Source organism: Poromitra crassiceps (assembly GCF_964638095.1).
Source record: "Poromitra crassiceps genome assembly, chromosome: 10".
Taxonomy (NCBI): domain Eukaryota; kingdom Metazoa; phylum Chordata; class Actinopteri; order Beryciformes; family Melamphaidae; genus Poromitra; species Poromitra crassiceps.
Window position 1 is genome coordinate 20022978 of NC_139631.1, and position 19281 is coordinate 20042258.

Genomic DNA, 19281 nt, shown 5'->3' on the forward strand with positions numbered 1-19281 from the left:
AGGATTGTAAAAGGGAACAGTAACAAAAAAGGGGGGCTATACAGCACATTATTGAGCAATCATCTTTAATAGCTGCAGTATGCTTCTCTGATAGGAGTTTCTGCCATGTTCTGTCACATTGACGTTCTTATGCTAATATACAGAACACTGTTCACAAGACTGCAGAAATTGATATTTTAGACTGGATCGCAACCTCAGTCTTATTTGCGCTTACACAACACATTTCATGCAAACTTTCAAGATGAATGTTGTTTATGGGCATGACTAAAAGCATGTGAGAGCAGCTCTGGAAAGTAAAAAACAGCTTAAATGCTTCAATACACCCATATAAATTTAGAGCTGATCAGTGCAATACATTGTAGAAAGCAAGAGTTAATCAGTGCAGTACATTTGTAAAAAAGTAAGTTAATCAGTGCAATGCATCTGTAAAAAGTAAAGTTATTTTTGCAGACACTTTTTCAGAGCTTCAGTTAGTCTTGCAGCTTGGTTCTCTTTAGTTCCACATGTATTTCTCACAGAAGGCCAGATTCTGGGGGGAAATGGAGAAAACAAATGTCAGATGGGAAACGGAAGCAACTTTCTCCTAGTGATGGTCAAGTGGTTAGGTCAGCGTATCAGATGAGTGCTAGGTGAGAAAATATCCCTTAGTTTGTGCTCTTGGTTGGCATGATTTCAGTTCTCATCATAGACCTATACACCAGAATCAAAGGATGAGTACCCTCAAATATTTCCAAAGGAGTAACTGGATATGGAAGGCTAAAAAATAAAGGGAAAGACCACAACAGGGATTTGTTTGGAAATACTGCAGATGGTGAACGCCTGCATCAGGTTGAATGGCTGTGAATCAACCTTAACATTCAAAGAATGGGATAACTCCGGTAGCCCATCCTGCAACTAGCTGGTTGAAGGTTCATGGAAAAACATGTTGTACAGTGTGGGCTTTGTCCTGTCCTGCACAGAGCAGAGCTGTTTATCAAACAAGACGAAAAAAGACAAAACTTACACCACACTTCCGGGCAGTTTTTCTGTCTTTGCACCAGTAGCTGGGCCCCAAGGTACAGCGGTCCTTTCCCAGAGGCTCCTGCTTCTTCACAGCAGCACACAGATCAACTCTCTAGAGAGGACACATGAGAGAAAGATGATCATAAATTGAACTTGATAAAAGAAAAACACATCTGAGCATGGCTATGAAAGCCTTCACACTGAGGTCATGATTGGTGTTGGGCTTCTCATACAGGTGTAAACTATGTACAGTAAGGACATCGTGTTTTGAGAGGAGACTACAAACCAGGTGTCAGACTACTACTGTGTGAACTGGTTTGTGATCTCCCCTCAAACCACATGAAGCAACTTTACATGCAAATCCATGTCAGTGTACTCTCATCAGCCATGGTAAAGGAGTCTATGATTGACATTCAAAGCATTACTGCTCCACAAGGCAGACAGACCCTCTTGTGGTAGCACTAGTGCTGTGCTACTTTGGAAGATCTAGTCATTCAGTTATTAGGTCAATGTGTATACATGCAACTGGGAAAAAAGGAAACTACTATTCTTACTTCACAAGCATCTGGAACATCCATCTGGTTTCCCAAAACCTTCTGCAGCCTGGAGCCATAGAGTTTGGTAAATGTCTCACACTGAAAAGAGCAGAGGATCAGTGAGCTTTTCACATTCAATGTCAAGTCTTTTTTTTTTCTTATTCTGTCTTAGTAAATAAATATGGCAATAAGCCATGCAATTACAGTGATTTTAGAATAGGTAGGATGTAATGATTATACTAATTAAAGGCAATCAAAAGTAAACAAAAAAGAAAGTACTTTTTTTAGGAGAGGTGAAGAACCTGTTGCTTTTCTCTGGCTTAGCTCCAGCAGTCAACACAATACAGTAGTCTTTGTACAGTACTACACCAATGGTAATTTTAGGCAGGTTACTGTATGAGTTATAGAAGAAGTAGGCCAGCACTCAAAAATGTCCTTTGAGAAATTGAATAAGTCACCTGGCACGGCACACAATAAACGTTTCAGCGTCAAGCCTTCATCAGGTTACTGTATGAGCCAGAGCTGGCAACAGGACATTGTAATGCACCCGTTTCTCAATGGGAAAGTTGCCCGGTCATCAGCACATGTACAATCATGCCCTTTTGGCAAGCCCAGTGCCCAGCAATGTGGTTCTTTAACAATACTAAACATGGTCACATACCTAAGTACTGGGAGTGGTGTCTTTCTTTCTGTTGGCGTATTAACATTTAAATCAACAGTGATGTAGCCACAGCTAGAAGTCCTTTGGATATTTTACAAGGGCTTGAATCAGCACGAAGGACAACAGCTTATCAGAACAACGTTGAGGTGTAAAGCTTGTGAGAAATGTCATAACTCCAGCAGCTCATGACATTCCTCACAAGCAAGAAGGGACGGTAACTCATATTTGTGGGTTTGGTTAGACCTTGGGGATGGCACTGGGGTGATGGAGGCACACAGACTGGAGGAAGGAGGAGGTGTGAGGCTCAGTGGAGTTGAGACCCAGGTGGAGTCGGCTCAGGACGGCCAGCGTATGGCACGACGCACAGTCTGATGGGACGAGCATCTCTGGGGAATCAGCAGAGCATTAGCTTCATGGTGCGGAAGGCTGAGCTGCAGGTTTAACCCATGAGCAAATATCCACCAAATATGGTCCTCGTACGCTTCCAGCTCACCTGTAGCCGATGTGTCCATGAACCAGCAGAGGTGCAGCATGGCACAGATTGAGTGAGGGGCAGCCGACGATAAGAGGAAGTCGATTATCTGCTTGCCGTATTGGTCGATTAAATTGTCACATTCCTCCTCATATTCTTCAGGCAGAAGACTACAGACTTCTCCCATGAGCTTCACTATAGCATCCTGCAAGCCCAGAGAGAGAGAGAGAGAGGGGGGGGGGGGGGGAGTGACATAAATCATGTGGTGCATAGGGAAGGATATCCACCTGAAGAGTAAGTGATACTGTATGAAGAAAAAAGTCACCTCGGTCTTATTTGTAGGCAACATCTCCTCCAGTTTCCTCATGAGAAACAGACATAGGGTGCACTGCGGATTGACCTGATCGTAGAGAGAGATTCAGCTGATAAAGAGAGCCATTTTGCATCTAGCATTTCTATAAAAAGGGATCATATAAGATTCACTTAAAGCAGCTACGAGCAACTTTTTCGATTGTTATTAAACAGTATAAATTTAATATCAATGCATCACATCTTACCTCTAATAGTCGACGAGACCAAAGCCGTGTGTATCTGAGATTGCTCCCTTAGGTGATTATTAAGTCTATAGTCTGTCTAAACTCGCGCCAACAGGGGGCTCTCTAGAGCGACCGGACCGGGTAACCCGGAAGTGAAACGCGGAAGTGAAACCAGGAAGTGAAACGCAGCTGCCTTCCTCCGCCGTTTGCGCTGCCTAGCAACATAACATAAACAATGTGAACGCCACGCATACTCGCGGGAACATCTCTCGTTATATTCTAACAGGTTTTTTGGAAGTTATTTTGTGGTTATGGCCGAAGTGGCTGCTGCAAACCGTTTCATTTCACTTCCTGATCTGCCCTGGCTACAGACACACTAACACTGGCCGATTCACTCGGGGTTCAAGCGAGACTACTCTGCGTTGGTCCGCGGAGACTATTAGAGGTAAGATGTGATGCATTGATATTAAATTTATACTGTTTAATAACAATCGAAAAAGTTGCTCGTAGCTGCTTTAAGCCATTTTAAAGGTCCTATTGATAATACTTTTATGTAGATGAATAACTCTGAAAAAATAATACATCCACTGAGCTTTTAGAAAGGTGTGGAATAAAAGTATCGCTTTTGCAACAAAACAAATGTGAATGACCGGTAAAATAAAAAGAAGAAAATCAGTAAAATAGGAATAAAAAATTGGCAGGGCAGGTCCAAAACAAATATTTTGTTTATCCGTTTACCTCTGTGTAGAATTTCTGAGGTCGTTTATATTAAATTTTTAAAATCCTTAAATCTACAGGCCATAGGCCTAAACAAGGTTCTGTTTCTGAGCAACAGCCATGTAGTGTTGTGAATGCAATGGGGGGGGGGGGGGGGGGGACATCTAGAATGTTATCAATGTTGAATGTTATCAATAGCACCTTTATCTTCCAGTTTCTCTTTCTCACCCTGGTATGTGTGCTGGTGCCTGTGCTGAGAGCAGAGCTGGCTGAGTCTTTATCAGTGACAGGCTGGGGAAGTTTCAGCGTTTCCTTCTCAGATTGGACAGCACAGAGGCCCAAGACCATACAGGCCTCACCTGACTGCTGCAAAGGAGGAGGAATGATAGAGATAATATTACATTAAAGGTGATTAAGGCCAAAAAGAATAATGTTTCCATATGCCAAAAGGGAAGCAGCAACCCGTGAATAAAGGGCTAAACTCTCACCAGGTGACCAGTTGTATATTGCAGGATTTTCGGCAGATATGTCTTCACTTTGGAATCACACTCAGATACCCGTTCGCTAGGGAGGCGCCGGCACAGAGCATGCAGGGTTTCATATAGAATTTCCTGCAGGAGAACAACAATCAATGCAATGTCTGATTTTCTGTGGTTACATAAAAATGTTTTCTATTCTGTTCAAATTAATCAAAATGAAAGAGGAACTAGAAAGATGGAAGGACACATTTTATTATTTCATTATGACTATTTCATTATTACTAACAGGCAAGTCAGCACGTGAAACCTGTATTTTTCAGATTAAAAAAAATCATTGCAGTGTTCGGACATTTATATTATATTTATGTATTATTCTCCTTCAATCTTTATTCACACTGCGAAATATACTGTTTCTTACGTGCATCCGATTCAGGTTTAACTTTTTAGATATTACTGCTACATACAAGTGCCACCGTTTCCTACTAACTACCTACAGTATGTAGCGTAACACTTATAGCAACATTCTCACCTGAGAGTCTTTGTTGGAGATCATGTCTGTGAAAAGCTCAAGGATCTGGCTGCACTTTGAACAGGTACCTGATGTCTATGAGGAGAAGCCACAAGTGAGAGAATAGTTCAGGGGTGTGGAAATTGAGCCTCATTGATGTTCAGAAACATTTTCAGTGAAAAACAAAAACAAGAAACGAACAGAATTTGTGTTTCAACTTTTAACATAGGCTAATAAAAGTACATGGAATTATTATTATTATTGAATCCCATTGACTGTAGATGGAACTACTGAACTATGTTCAACAAGATACATAATGCAGACAAAAAAGAAAGAAATGCATGGTGTGAACAAGGTTTTGGTCATTTTTGTATGTAGTGTGTAGGCTATTAGAATGTATGTTGATATTGATGAAATCTCATTACACATATCCACTACGCATGATGGCCTAGTCATCCTCTGACAAAACTGTGATAATGCACATGACAGGAGATTATTATCTCACCAAAGATTGCTGTGTGATGTCCCACTTGGATGAGATGAACATGGAGTCACCTTGAGTGAAAACACCCAGTGAAAGATAATAACATTGTTTTGTTGACATTGACATTCATCGTGCATTTTGAATTTGAGAGAGACAGACAGACTAGAGACAGATAGTCATAGTCCAAAAATTAATAATACTGAATATATAATCAGAATGGGTCATCATAATACAGAGCTCCTTCCCGACAATATGCTATTAAAATGCGTTTCTTAATGCGGAAATTACAATCTGACCTATGATGACAAGATTTATGGCGACTGATCAGGTGACAGTAATGTAAACAGCGTGTTAATAAACTGTTAAATAGACGACCATCTTACCACCACGACAAAGAAACACCATGAAGATCACCAGGATAAAGCCGAATACTGCCATGGTGTCGTAAAACACAGCAGCACGATATTATGTTGAAGAGCGCAGCTGAGTGTTACTGTTTTGTCAGACCGGAAGCAAGGGTTGTGTTGATTGTCAGTCTGTCACTAGTCTCACGTGGTCAGATATTATAGAGCTCAGTGGGTCAGACCCCCATGGTCAGACCTATCCCAACGTCGTACGTCAGCAAGCTTCCAGCGACGGAGATCATCTCTACCATAGATATATATAAAGGCTAGATGGCTTAAGGCGGAGTCAGCAGCGTCGTTGAACGGCAGTCATCTTGCTACAGTGCCTTTCTGGTACGTTCTATGGTAGCTGGTGACCTGCACAGACAAAAATACTCATAACTCGCTGAAATCTTGACAGATTTACAAACGGTTTGGTTTATTACAAGCATATTCCGTTCCCGAGATAGACAAAAAAAAAAAAAAAAAAACACTAAAAACACTATTTTTTTGATGGGCTCCAAATTACACCAAAATTAAACCGAAGCATCTATGCCATGAGAGGGATTCAGGCACAAAGTTTCATGCAGTTTCATCCATTTCCCTAGGAGTTATGATCATATGATGTTGCCATACTAACCCAACAACAGATGCTCATAACTCCTAGTAGCTCCCTGTAGCAAGATGGCCGCCATGCGACGACGTCGCTCTCCATTGGCCGGCAGCGCGGGTAAGCTATCTAGCCTTTATATATATCTATGATCTCTACGGCTAGCTACTAGTCTGTCACCCACCCAGAGAGCGAGAGGGGTGCCGTGCGCACCTACTTGCCTGTTTTTCTACAAAGAGTATTGAATGCAAGAGACGAAGTTTGAATAGTGCGGCCACCATTCTGGCCTAAAAACGCACCCCTCCTCTCCCTTCCCTGAAAACGGCACAGAACCATGATAGCCAAGAGGCAGATGCAATGGAACAATATAGACGGTTTTAGCTTGACAACAAAAACATTCAAAATTGAACCCCAGCTCACTTCCTGTTGCAGTGTTTGCTATGGACAGAAAAGGGGAAAAAACATGAAAGTGGAGGACTGATCATTCTGTGAAAACCGTCTATAGCTTCAGTGCTTGTGATGTAAGTTATTTGGTTTCTACTCAACTACTTGTCTTTAGGGAATTTACTTGATTTCCCAGGGGGAATTCGGGTGTCATCGCATCCGCATTTGGCAGATTAGAACAACAAGTCGATTGTCAGAACAAATATGTTAACACATTGAGTGCCAGCCGTTTTTTCAATCCTGTAGGTAAGTTGTGCCAGGTTTTTTTTTGAGGATTCTGGCTCATTTTACAAGAGCCGAGGATTATTTTCTGTTAAGACTTCGTGAACACCAATCATCTAAAAATAACTACGGTAATAGAATGTGTGCTTTCTCTGTCTAAAAGAGTTAGTTTGCAGAGTTAGTAGTTATGTAGATATTAGCCGTTGAGTACAGCATGGTTTTAGCGTCTGAGACAGGAAGCTGAGATAATCGCAGTTTTGTGAAATTCAATCAAACTGGCAGAACAGTCACCTGCCTGTGATTATGGGTGCCCTTGGGCAGTCTGTATACTGTATTGTGTGTGTGTGTGTGTGTGTGTGTGTGTGTGTGTGTGTGTGTGTGTGTGTGTGTTCGCGCGTTGCTCCGCGGCTCTGAGAGGAAGAGATCTCTGTCCGTTCTTTGCCCCCACAGCGTGTCTGTCTCCCACTCTGTGTGCTCTCTCTCTCTCTCTCTCTCTCTCTCTCTCTCTCTCTCTCTCTCTCTCTCTCTCTCTCTCTCTCCTCTCTCTCTCTCTTGGGACTAGAGAGAGAGAGAGAGAGTGTGTGTGTGTGTCTCCAAACTCCTCCCTCCGTCTGTGCTGCGGAGGGGGTGGAGGCTCCGCGGCCGCTTTCGGGCAGTCTGGAATGTAAAAAAACTGGCTCGTTCGTGTCGGCTGAGAGGTTTGAAGAAGCTTTTGCGATTCTGGTCTTATTTATGCGCAAAGGTACTCGAGTGTGTGTGTGTGCGCGCGCGCGCGCGCGTGTGTGTGTGTGTGTGTGTGTGTGTGTGTGTGAAATCGAAAGAGAGAACTGTCGCCACTTAGTGGTCGGTAAAATAGATTATACACATTCTCTTCCTCCAATATTGATATAGAAGACGTAAAAGGGGTTGATTGATGTCCCACCGTCAAAAAAAAAAAATGTTTATGTAAGACGAGATAGCTCGTCTATGGCACTCAACCGTTGGATTATGTAAGACGAGATATCTCGGCTATGGCACTCAACGTGTTAAAAATAGTAAGCTACAGGAAAGACGTCCATCCTTCTTTGCATTTTTTTATTGAACGTTTAATTGTAGTGGACATTAGTTCTCGGTTCATGTGAAAATGAAAGAGGATTCCCTCCCCAAAAGGCTCCACATTTTGGGGCATCATGTGTGATGCATCCCCTTGTAATACCGGATTCTTCCCTGGTATCACGGAGTTGATTATAGTATTAAATTGTTCCTTAGCTTTGTATCACTCCACTTCTGTTGCACAGCTCTACAGAGTTCACAGGAGGCGATCAGCTTTTATGGAACTTTATCAACTTGTCAGGTAACAGGTACAGTCGTACACCTTACACGTCTGAGACTAATATCAACAACGTCTACTTCCTCTTCCACTCTTCTTCTCCCCCTTCTTTTCCCCTCTCTTAAAGGAGACGTGCTCACAACATTACTTCTCCTTCTTACATTACTCCCCCACCCACAAAGAAATGCCCTCATTTCTTAAAACAGTGAAAATGAACAACCCTTGACATTATAGCAGTAACCAAAGTCATAGCGAGAACCACACCCATAAAGGGCAACAGCTGTAGCTGTCAAAACAACATTCTAGGCTATTGAATAAACAATCAGCAGAACATTTTTTTTTTTTTTTCATTCACATTCTTCCTCGTCTTTTTTTTTTTTTTTTTTTTTAGCTCAACAGATAGTCCGCCAAATGTCCCGGTTGGCGCCTCACTCGAGGCAGTCGAGCAGGCAATGGGGCCGCTCCCTGACTTCCTGGCACAGCCGGAGCCGAGGCGGGGGAGCCCAAGAGGGATGGCGGGGGGGGAAGTGGAGCTGGGCCAGTTATGGAACCACGCGGGGAACCTGGTAGCACCATGTTACCGTTTAGATCAGGAGCTAAGGGGACTCGCTCCTGGCCCATTGAGGAAAAGGCCGGAGGAAGAGGAGGAGGCAGGAAGCCTGCCAATGCGGTCAATGGTGGAACCGCAGGGGCTGTGGTCGCAGGGGCTTGCAGAGGCATTGACGGCTCCTCCTCATGTTGGGAGGGTGAGGTAGGAGCACAGTATCGTTTCAGACGGTTGTAGTGTAGAACTCTCGGGTTGGCCCGTGGGTCTGACGGGGCCACTACCTCAAAGGTCACAGGGGGGTGCCCATCTGGAGCACGACATGGACGCACCACCTTATACGGGCCAATCCACAGTGGGGCCAACTTATTGTCACGGGCAGGGTCACTAACCCAAACCAAGTCTCCCTTCTCATAAGGGGAGTATCTCAAGTGTCTGTCATAGTACTGTTTTTGTGACTGTTTAGCCGTAGCATTTGATTTGGCCACTGTCTGGAAAGCCTCAGAGAGCCTCTTTTTTACTGAGTCGGCATACTGTGCTGGGGAGTCATGGGAGAGTAGCCGTGGTGGTGCAGGGCGGCCCTGAAGCAGAATATCCAAAGGAAGATTTGCCTCCCGGCCGTGTAGCAAGAAGAATGGTGTGAAGCCGGTTACTGCATGGGTTGTTGTATTATACGCCAACTCCACCTGATGCAGGTGCTCATCCCACTCACTCCCTTTTTCAAAGAGCAGCTTTGCCAGTTCATTTTTCATTGTGCGGTTGAACCGCTCCACAGCTCCATCACATTGAGGGTGGTATGCCGTTGTCCTGAGTTTATGCACCCCCAGGAACTCACAGAGGGTTTTTACCAACTCAGATTCGAACTGCCTGCCCTGATCTGACAGCAGAGACTCTGGGGCCCCATGTTGACGGATATATTGTTCAAAGATGCACTTCGCAACCGACTGTGCTGTCTGATCCCTCAATGGGAAAAGGTTCACAAAACGAGAGAAAAGGTCCATTACTACCAGCACGTAGCGGTGGCCCGATTTTGACACGGGCAGCACCGAAAGATCGGCTGCAACAATCTGGAAAGGACGTGTTGGCTGGATAGGTATCAAGGGCGCCTGATAGCGTGGGACTGGGGACCGACGTGTCTGGCAGGCGACACATGTCTGACAGAAGGCGAGAATGTCCCTTGCCATATGTGGCCAGTAGCATAGTCTCATTGCTTTGTCCAATGTCTTTTCATATGCATAGTGTCCTGAACTTGGGTCCCCATGAAGCTTTTGCATGACCTGAGGAACGAGTGACGTGGGAATGACAGCCTGGAAAAGAGGGTGCTTCTGAGACTTGTGGTGACTTTTCCGACAAAGGAGTTCATCCTTCATCACCAGTCTGTCATACTGGGTCCACAACTTTTTCAGATAGGGGGATGAGTGCTGCAGCCGCCACCTCGGGGGCCTGCTCCCTTGCTCCACCCACTGAGATGCTGAAGCAATGTCCATGTCCAGCCGCTGGCGTTCCTGGAGGTTCCAGGCAGAGGAATTGAGTTCAACCAGATTCACCTTGTCATGATAACTACCTAAGTGACCCAGATCGCCCATGATAGTAGCAGGGGGAGTGGTGTGTGTCAGACAGGGAGAGGCCTGCATGCCAATGTCCACTGGCATTGAGTGAGAGGGAGCTGAGCATGTTGCCCTCCGGCTAGAAGTCTCCACAGGGCTTCCTTCAGGGTGTCTAGACATGGCGTCCGCGTTCAGATGTCTAGCCCCATCACGGTGCACAATGCACCAATCGTAAACATCAATGTCCATTGCCCAGCGTGCCCGCCGACCAGTAGGGTCACGATCCAAGGGCATCCGTTTAAGCCCCACCAGTGGCTTATGATCAGTCACAATGTTGAAGGGGTGGAATGCAAGGTAATGGCGGAAATGGTTCACCGCCCACACAATGGCATAAAGCTCCCTGTCAAAAGTGGACCACTTGCGTTCCGCTTGTGATAACACATGGCTGGCGTAGGAGATGACATGCTCCCTATTGTGTGTCCGTTGTGACAAAACAGCCCCCACCGCATAATTTGAGGCATCCGTGAACAGCCAGAACGGACGGTTCAAATCAGGGCAGTTCCACCATTGACCGCATTGGCAGGCTTCCTGCCTCCTCCTCTTTCCTCCGGCCTTTTTTTTTTTTTTAGCTTTTATGGAACTTTATCAACTTGTCAGGTAACAGGTACAGTCGTACACCTTACACGTCTGAGACTAATATCAACAACGTCTACTTCCTCTTCCACTCTTCTTCTCCCCCTTCTTTTCCCCTCTCTTAAAGGAGACGTGCTCACAACATTACTTCTCCTTCTTACACCCTCATCCTCAGCATCATTCTGATGCCGCCACCTGTGAACTCTCAGCAGCATCCTCTAGGCTACTGTAGGCTAACCTGTCCCACTTCATCCTCATCATCTGAAAACTCTTTAGTTTATGTTTAGTTTATTTATTTGCACATAGTAAAAGCAAAAACAAGCAAAAGGAAATAAGTGGATAAAAAAGATTATGCAGGTAGAGACAGGAAACCCTGATGGGCTTATGCAAGGTCTCTTACCTAAGAAATTAAATATTAACAATTTCATCCAAGCATATAAAAAACCTCTGAGTGTTCCTCAATTTTGAGCAATATTCTCTCCTGTTTAGTCAATGGTGTCGCTTAAAATGTTATAAAATCATGTAAAAAAGGGTAATGTAGCTTGTCCTGTTGTGGACATTGACTGGACATTCACTGGACATTGACAAAAGTGTCACATGAGGATTACATTTATTGTATACCACTAAAAACTTACTCAACTGTACTTAATACACTCCTTTTCTCAAATCAAGCCCAATCTTAGCTGCAGAAACACCATATTTGCATGATCTAAAACACTTATCTCTCTTGCACCCATAAAATGTTGTGGTTTACATGGCATTTTGAAGAGACTGGGCATGTGTTGTGTCGTCATGGTTACAACCCAACAAATATGATAAGCCCAGGATGTCCCAATAAAATATAATCTGACCCGCACTCAGCAAAAGTGTTGACTTCTTTTTCTTTTTACATGATGACCATAGTGCAGCCAGACGTTTCGGCCAGTGCCTTCCTCAGTAGCTGCACACAGTTACACTGCAACAAGTTTCGGCAGCATATATGGTTCTTGAAATTAAGACCAGAGAATCATGTCCACAGTGGGGGGAAATTAATTGCCGGGTCCCAGGAGGATATAAGGCAATATAAATACATGTAAAACGACAAAATGATGATGATAAAATATAAAACTATCAAAAGTATCTAAAGAGGTGTTGAGCATTGAGTTCTGTCTGTGTAATAGGCTAAATAAGACTAACCTGGTAACATTTGTGATGACACTTGCAATGTGGTAAATAAAAATGTGGATAAACTATGATCCCCAGTCAGTGATCATAGTAAGGTAATATAACAAAAATAAATGATATACAAAAAATAAAAAATAAACACAGCAGTCAAAAATAAACAGTTCAAGTGCTGTTACAAGCAGTTTTATTATGTCATAAAATCATTATCTGCTAGAAGAGACTGGAGTGAGAGAACTCAGTCAGAGGGGGCAGTAGAGTGTGGCAACAAAGACAGAGCGTAAAGGAATAATCACTACTACCACCACACACCACTCCACAGCAAATCCAGGTGTCACTCGGAACCATCACTGGGGCACTCACTGGCTGCCACCAAGAAACCCCACAGAGGGACAGAGGACCAGTGTTAGTTTTAAGATACAAAAAATCAGGCAGCATCAGCAAACAATTAAAAACCTATAATAATCAGCGCTTGACTGGAATTAAAAAGACAAATTAACTCAAGCACATCATCAATGTAAAATAATTTCAATTTCATATCCAAATTTAAGTTCACACAACACAGTCAGCCATAATAGGGGATGTGTGTCCTCCAGGTACAGCTCAGGCTTGCAGTTACTATTGACCAGTATTTAGTATACAGTCTAACATGTCATGGCATACATCAGAAGAAAAATACATTTGCAGGCCTGGATTCTGAGCATATAAATCCATGACTTACCTAAAGTACTTTGAATGACCACAACTGTATTTTAGCGGGGAGGCCTGTGTTAGCTTTCCTAAGAGAAGTACAGATATACATTTCCTACCTGAACTTCATGATGAAAAATCACTGCATGTCTCTTACCCTAGATGTATGCCTCAAGCAAGACAAAGGTGTAAGACAAAGAGCTTCCAGCTTGGCCTTTTCTTTCCTAAGCACCTCCCACTGACAGACCTGTTCCTACTTCCTGATCTATCATTCCCTAGTAGTCCATTAAATCTCCTTGATCCTAAAGTCCTACTACATAACCAGAGGTCTATTCATATCATGGCGTATATGGGGGTTAGCCTATATTATAGGCGAGACAAACAGGGCGAGGAAGCATTTCAACCATCAAGAACAACCTGAAATATATAGAAATAAACATTATCATATCTGAGCTAAAGGGGTGCTGTCTACTCTAACATAAGTGTCCGTAACAGTTGGCCTACATTGTAACTGAGCTGCAGTACTTTTATTTCTAGGCTGAAATATCAGCAAAGTATCACTTTCTTACACTTTCCACCACTGACACGTTTTTTTTTTTTTTTTTTTTACAACTAGCCTGCACAGCATGTTTTATTAAATTTTTTAGATTTTTGTGTGTGGCCATTTTGCCATTATTTGATATACAGTAGGTCAGTACGTGCTTTACAGCGACAGGAAAGCAGGGAGGGAGAGAGGGGAGGACATGCAGCAAATGACCGCAGGTCGGATTTGAACTCGGATTTGAACGTGTTCTACCAGGTGAGCCAGCGGGAAGCCCCTGCCTCCACACCATGTTTTATTTATTACCTATTATGCTAGGCAAAGGGTACCATCGACTCAATGAAGGGTACGCTATAATTTAGTGGGTTGTAGGCAACATCTTCCAAGTATTCAAATGTTTAAGCATTTCGTGATACCTGGCAATTAAGGTGTCATGTTATGGCAAACATGAGGAAACACCAATAACAAAAAATCAGACTTCCCCGTTCCATCGCACTGTACCAGAGAAAAAATGTCACAAAACAAAGGAGAGAGCAAGTTACAGATAAGTCACTCCCCCTCCCACACACACACACACACACACACACCCCTATTGGGAGCGCAAGATGAATGATTCTCATCCGCCTGTGGATGCGAGGTTTTTGACCTAGTGTGCATCTATTGATGTGTGAAGTATAGTTTTTTGTATGAAGTCATTCATACATGACTGATTGTCATTGTGTGAATGACTCCACAATCATTCAATCATCAAATGACTGGGTGATTGATGTAATAAAATACCCACAATAATATAAAATACCCACAATTCACTGCAATTTCTCATGAACAGAGAATGTACCCTATATTTTCTCCCATATACCACAATGCAATGCTGTCGTTTAACAAAGGAGAAGAAGAGTGAGGTACTAGGTAGTGTCTGAAACTTGATTGATTGATTGAAGTGTTTATTTCGAATATGAAAGCAAAATAATAAAATAAAAGCCATTTCAGAAAGAAAGAAAAATAGAATATATACATATTCGAAAAGGAGTGAGAAGAAGTAAAACTTATTAACTCCCACCCCTTCTCCATAAATAATAAATAATAACAAGCTTCCTGGTCTAACCCTGTCTATACACTACTGTGTAATATTTACTAGTAATTCTGTTTCAGATTTTATAATAATATGAAAATATAAATATAATATATACACATCATACAATAACATGTATAAATATATACATATTAATATACACACACATTCATATATTTATCTAAATATATGACTACAATACTCATTATATACGCATATTTACACACACACACACACACACACACACACACACACACACACACGGAAAAGCAACAAGAAAATAACCCTAAAAAATAAAATAAGCAGTACCCTTATAACACCTAGTGATACCCAACACCTCCCTCATCCCTATAACTTGTGAAGATTGTGTCTTTGTACCTACTTTTAAACTGTTTTATGTTTGGACATTGTTTTAACTCCACAGTGCACCTGTTCCATAGTCTCACCCCGCTGACTGAAACACAAAAACTTGTTTGATCATTCCCCAAATACACTACAGTATATGATAAACACTACATGGGGTGAGTGAGTGAATGAGTGAACCATCCCGATTCCCAAACACGGCTCCTGTCTTGTCTCTCCTCGTAATGAGGGCATTAATTTGTTTTGTTGAATGGCAGTTGTTTCCACTAGGCCCTATTGTGGATTTAATTTCCTTGTACATGCCACTCTCTCTGACATTCCTCCCGGCGGGTTAGCCTACGGCGTCGTTAACGATAATCTAGGCAGCATCAATTATGTCTGTAACACGCAGAACACGTTATGTGTCTGTAACATGTGTTCCGCGTGTAGGCTACTGGAATCCTTTCTGGGAAACAGAGTTGTCGTGTTGGTTTTTGGGAAATGTGACAGTCTATGTGACACTTTGAATACCAATTTTATTATGCCTCCGCCGACGATAGCCAGGCCGGAGTCATTATGGTTTCAGGTTGTCTGTTCGCTTCGTCCATACGGGACGCTTTGATGGAATTTCTTCCAATTTGGCTCAAATGTCGACTTGGACTCAAGGATGAACTAATTAGATTTTGGTGGTCAAAGGTCAAGGTAACTGTGACCTCACAAACGCCATTTCCAAGCTCAGTAACGCAATATCTCAGGAACGCCTTGATGGAATTTCGGCCAATTTGCCTCAAACATCCATTTGGACTCCAGGATGAACTCATTACATTTTGGTGGTCAAAGTTCAAGGTCACTGTGACCTCACAAACACCATTTTCTAGCTCATTAAGGCGATATCTCAGGAACGCCTTGACATAATTTCAGCACATTTGCCTCAAACGTCCACTTGGACTCAAGGATGAACTGATCCATTTTGGTGGTCAAAGGTCAAGGTCACTGTGACCTCACAAACACCATTTTCAAGCTCTGTAATGCCATATCTCAGTAATGCCTTGATGGAATTTCTTCACATTTGGCTCAAACGTCAAAGTCTGGACAGACATGGATGTCTGCAGTGCGGTTGTTTTAGTTTCAAATTAGTGAAAAATATGAAACACCATAAACTCAAGAATAAACTAAAAATGAACATGGGCATGGGGTAATTCGTAATCAGCTATGGAATGAGTGCCAAGTTTGCTATTATGGTATAAGCTATATGGGTGGGCCTGGTTGGGCCTAGGTCCACCCACTTCTTCTTTTAGGTGTTTTTTTAGCGGGGGGTTCCTATTGAGGAAACCCCAGGGGAGGACAGGGAGAACATGCAAACTCCACACAGAAAGGCTAACTGCCCATGTCTCAGAGGAAGCATGGAGCCAGTTTCGGCTCTCCCCAGATCGGCAGAGGGTGGAGCAGCAACCAGGATAAATAAATGAAATTAGCACTAATGGGGGATAGAAAATCTGTAAAAAAAAAAAAAAAGGCTACACAAGGTAAAGGAAAGAAGCATATAGGCCATGCCATCCATGTCTGTAACACAGTTCATCTCAAATCAAGGTTATATAAAACAGCAACATTTTTCCTTCAGACCAGTTCGTAAAAGACCTTCAAGGTATTCGAAGAAGGGAGTGCTTCTAAGGTAAAGGTATTTTGCAGCTCATTCCAGCCCAAGGTGCATAAAAGGAGAAAGCCGTTTTCCCAAGCTCTGAGTGCACCCTGAGGACGTTTAGAAGAATCCACACCCCCTTTTTTTATAGATATATTTATTTAGGTATCAGGATAGATAATTGTATGTACATACATACATACGTACGTACATACATACATACATACATACATACATACATACATAGATGTGTGTCAGCACAAAGTCTCTATGTCATTTTATTTTATATGAAACAATGATGAGACATAAAATAAAATAAGAGAAAAAAAAAACACACAAGAAAGAGGGGGAGGGGTGGTCATTTAGCATTGTCATTCATCTCAACAGCTGACACTGTACGATATGGTGGAAATTGATATGATAATTGCAAAGATTATTATTCTTTCCCATCTTCCCATCACAGTGGCTCACACTTTAGTGGGGCCCCCCATGATGTTGTCACATATCACAAATTATGTCTTAAATCACTGATGCGGTCATATACAATAATAAGGTTGTATAAATCACTGATGACGTCATATACAATAATAAGGTTGTATAAATCACTGATGACGTCATATACAATAATAAGGTTGTATAAATCACTGATGACGTGCTTCAAGGTATTCAAAGAAGGGAGTGCTTCTAAGGTAAAGGTATTTTGCAGCTCATTCCAGCCCAAGGTGCATAAAATGAGAAAGCCGTTTTACCAAGCTCTGAGTCACCCTGAGGACGTTTATAAGATTACATCTAGTGCTATAGTTGCTGGTGTGATAGGATAAAGGGGTGGAGATATAGGTAGTTTTCCTATCAATATCTTGAAAATGAATAGCGCAACATGGATTTTCTCCTCTGGTATAGACAGTTATCATGGAATGGTGTTGCTTCGGAACCGCTTATTTCCTGTCAGTCATTGCATTAGCAAACACTGCAACAGGAAGTACAGTAAGCTAGGCCCTTGCCACTAGGGGGCAATTTAGAATGTTTATGTTGTCAAGTTAAAAGCGTCTATACAGAGGAGCAGCCTAAGGCTTCTTATAAATAGGCAATGGTGAGTGAGTGAGCCTGCACTTGTTACAAAACGTAATGCTGTATGGATGAAGTTGTAAATCACATCACCATCATCTAAAACAGTTAGAAATGAGCATTGCACAATTTTCTTTCTGGCTTCAAAAGGAAAACAATCTTTGCTTATGATTGGTTTTCTGATGCTTAATCTTTTCAAAGATATTACACTCCAAGGTTCAAAAACATGAAAATCAAGAGGTAAATCAACATTAAATGCAAGTCTAATTAATAGTAATACGGTAAACATTAATAACAAGATTTCTGACAGCCTGGTTCAATTCAAGACATTGATTTGCAGTGTATGTAGAGAGCTACCCTACAATACTCACAACAAACATTTCCTTCATATAATTTAATAGAACGAATGCTTTATATTACACTTCAATGTACAGCCAGAGCATTATCCGGAGCATCTTACATTGAGAGCAATAGTGGAATAATCTTAATAGAGCACATTTAACGCTATGTATACATTATCTTCCTTTGATGTGTACATGATCCTCGTGTACCTACAGTGATAATGTGCGATAGAGCTGTGCTAAGTAATGAAATTAGAAGCTGGGAGAAGAATCAGCTGCTGTTTTCTTTTTGAAATAAACAAGAGCAGAGCCTTCTCCAATACAAAACAATGTGATTTACAGTGGAGATGAAGGGAGTGGCGAGGGAGACGTGAAGTCCTGCCAAATGTAGGAGCGCGGCCGCAGTCACATATCCACACAATGCAGCTACACAGATAATTGCATCGAATTTACATCTTTCTGTCTGCTATGTTACTTCTTATCCCACAACATGTTTCAAGTTACAGTCAGCACACTAGCTGCCTATCCGAGACACACAAAGAACAGCAGATCAAGTTGAACTAGAATTGAACACCTATCACTGATAGTTGCATCAGTTTCGACCCCAGAAATTGCTAGATAATTACACTCACCAAGCACTTTATTAGGAACATCATAATACTGGGTAGGTATCAGCTTTCACCAGGCGGATGTCACTTTGGTAGCCGGTCAACCGGCTACCAAAGTGACATCCGCCTCCAGGTTGGATGTGTTGCATTCTGAGATGCTTTTCTGCTCTTTCCTTTCTGTAAAAAGATTACCTGAGTTGCTGAAGCCTTTCTCTCAGCTCCAACCAGCCTGACCATTCTCTGACCACTCTCATCAAGGCGTTTCCGTCCACTGAACTGCTGCTCGCTGGATGTTTTTTTGTTTTTTCCCGGCACCATTCTGTGTAAACTCTAGAGATTGTTGTGGGTGAAAATCCCCAGGAGATCAGCAGGTTCAGAAAATACTCAAAGCAACCTGTCTCGCACCAACAGCCATGCCACGGTCAAAGTCAATGTGATCAAACTTTTTCCCCATTCTCATTTTTCATGTGAACATGAATTGAGGCTGCTGACCTTATACATTGCACCGCTGCAACGTGATTGGCTGAATGGATATTTGCATGAGTAAGCAGGTGTGCGGGTGTTTCTAATAAAGTGCTTGGTGAGTGTATCAGACCTTTTTGTGAAATATGATGGGACAGTGCCCATGGGTCAATAAATAATAAAATAAAATATCACACTTTATCACCTTATAATAAAATAATAAGGGCTAACGGAGCCGGATATGGCAGACTAAATGGGCAAAAATGGCTAATT

General features: G+C 42.4%; 1 protein-coding gene across 1 annotated transcript; it reads right to left on the reverse strand.

Annotated features, from left to right (window-relative positions):
* Positions 1-2: 2 nt before the first annotated feature.
* Positions 3-6041, reverse strand: sftpbb (surfactant protein Bb). Its single transcript, XM_083644903.1, has 11 exons — positions 5779-6041; positions 5417-5466; positions 4933-5007; positions 4413-4535; positions 4153-4290; positions 2997-3071; positions 2693-2876; positions 2443-2585; positions 1557-1637; positions 1004-1114; positions 3-529 (listed from the first exon to the last, which is right to left on the reverse strand). The coding sequence occupies exons 1-11, from the start codon at positions 5831-5833 to the stop codon at positions 494-496; spliced, it is 1071 nt and encodes a 356-aa protein (XP_083501029.1). The 5' UTR covers positions 5834-6041; the 3' UTR covers positions 3-493.
* Between the last annotated feature and the right edge of the window lie 13240 nt (positions 6042-19281).

Coding starts and splice junctions, on each gene's coding strand:
- sftpbb (XM_083644903.1), bottom strand. CDS start 5,833: ATGGCAGTATTCGGCTTTATCCTGGTGATCTTCATGGTGTTTCTTTGT. Junction 5,467..5,778: donor GGTGTTTCTTTGTCGTGGTG/GTAAGATGGTCG, acceptor TTTTCACTCAAG/GTGACTCCATGTTCATCTCA. Junction 3,072..4,152: donor GCACCAGCACACATACCAGG/GTGAGAAAGAGA, acceptor CTCTACGATCAG/GTCAATCCGCAGTGCACCCT.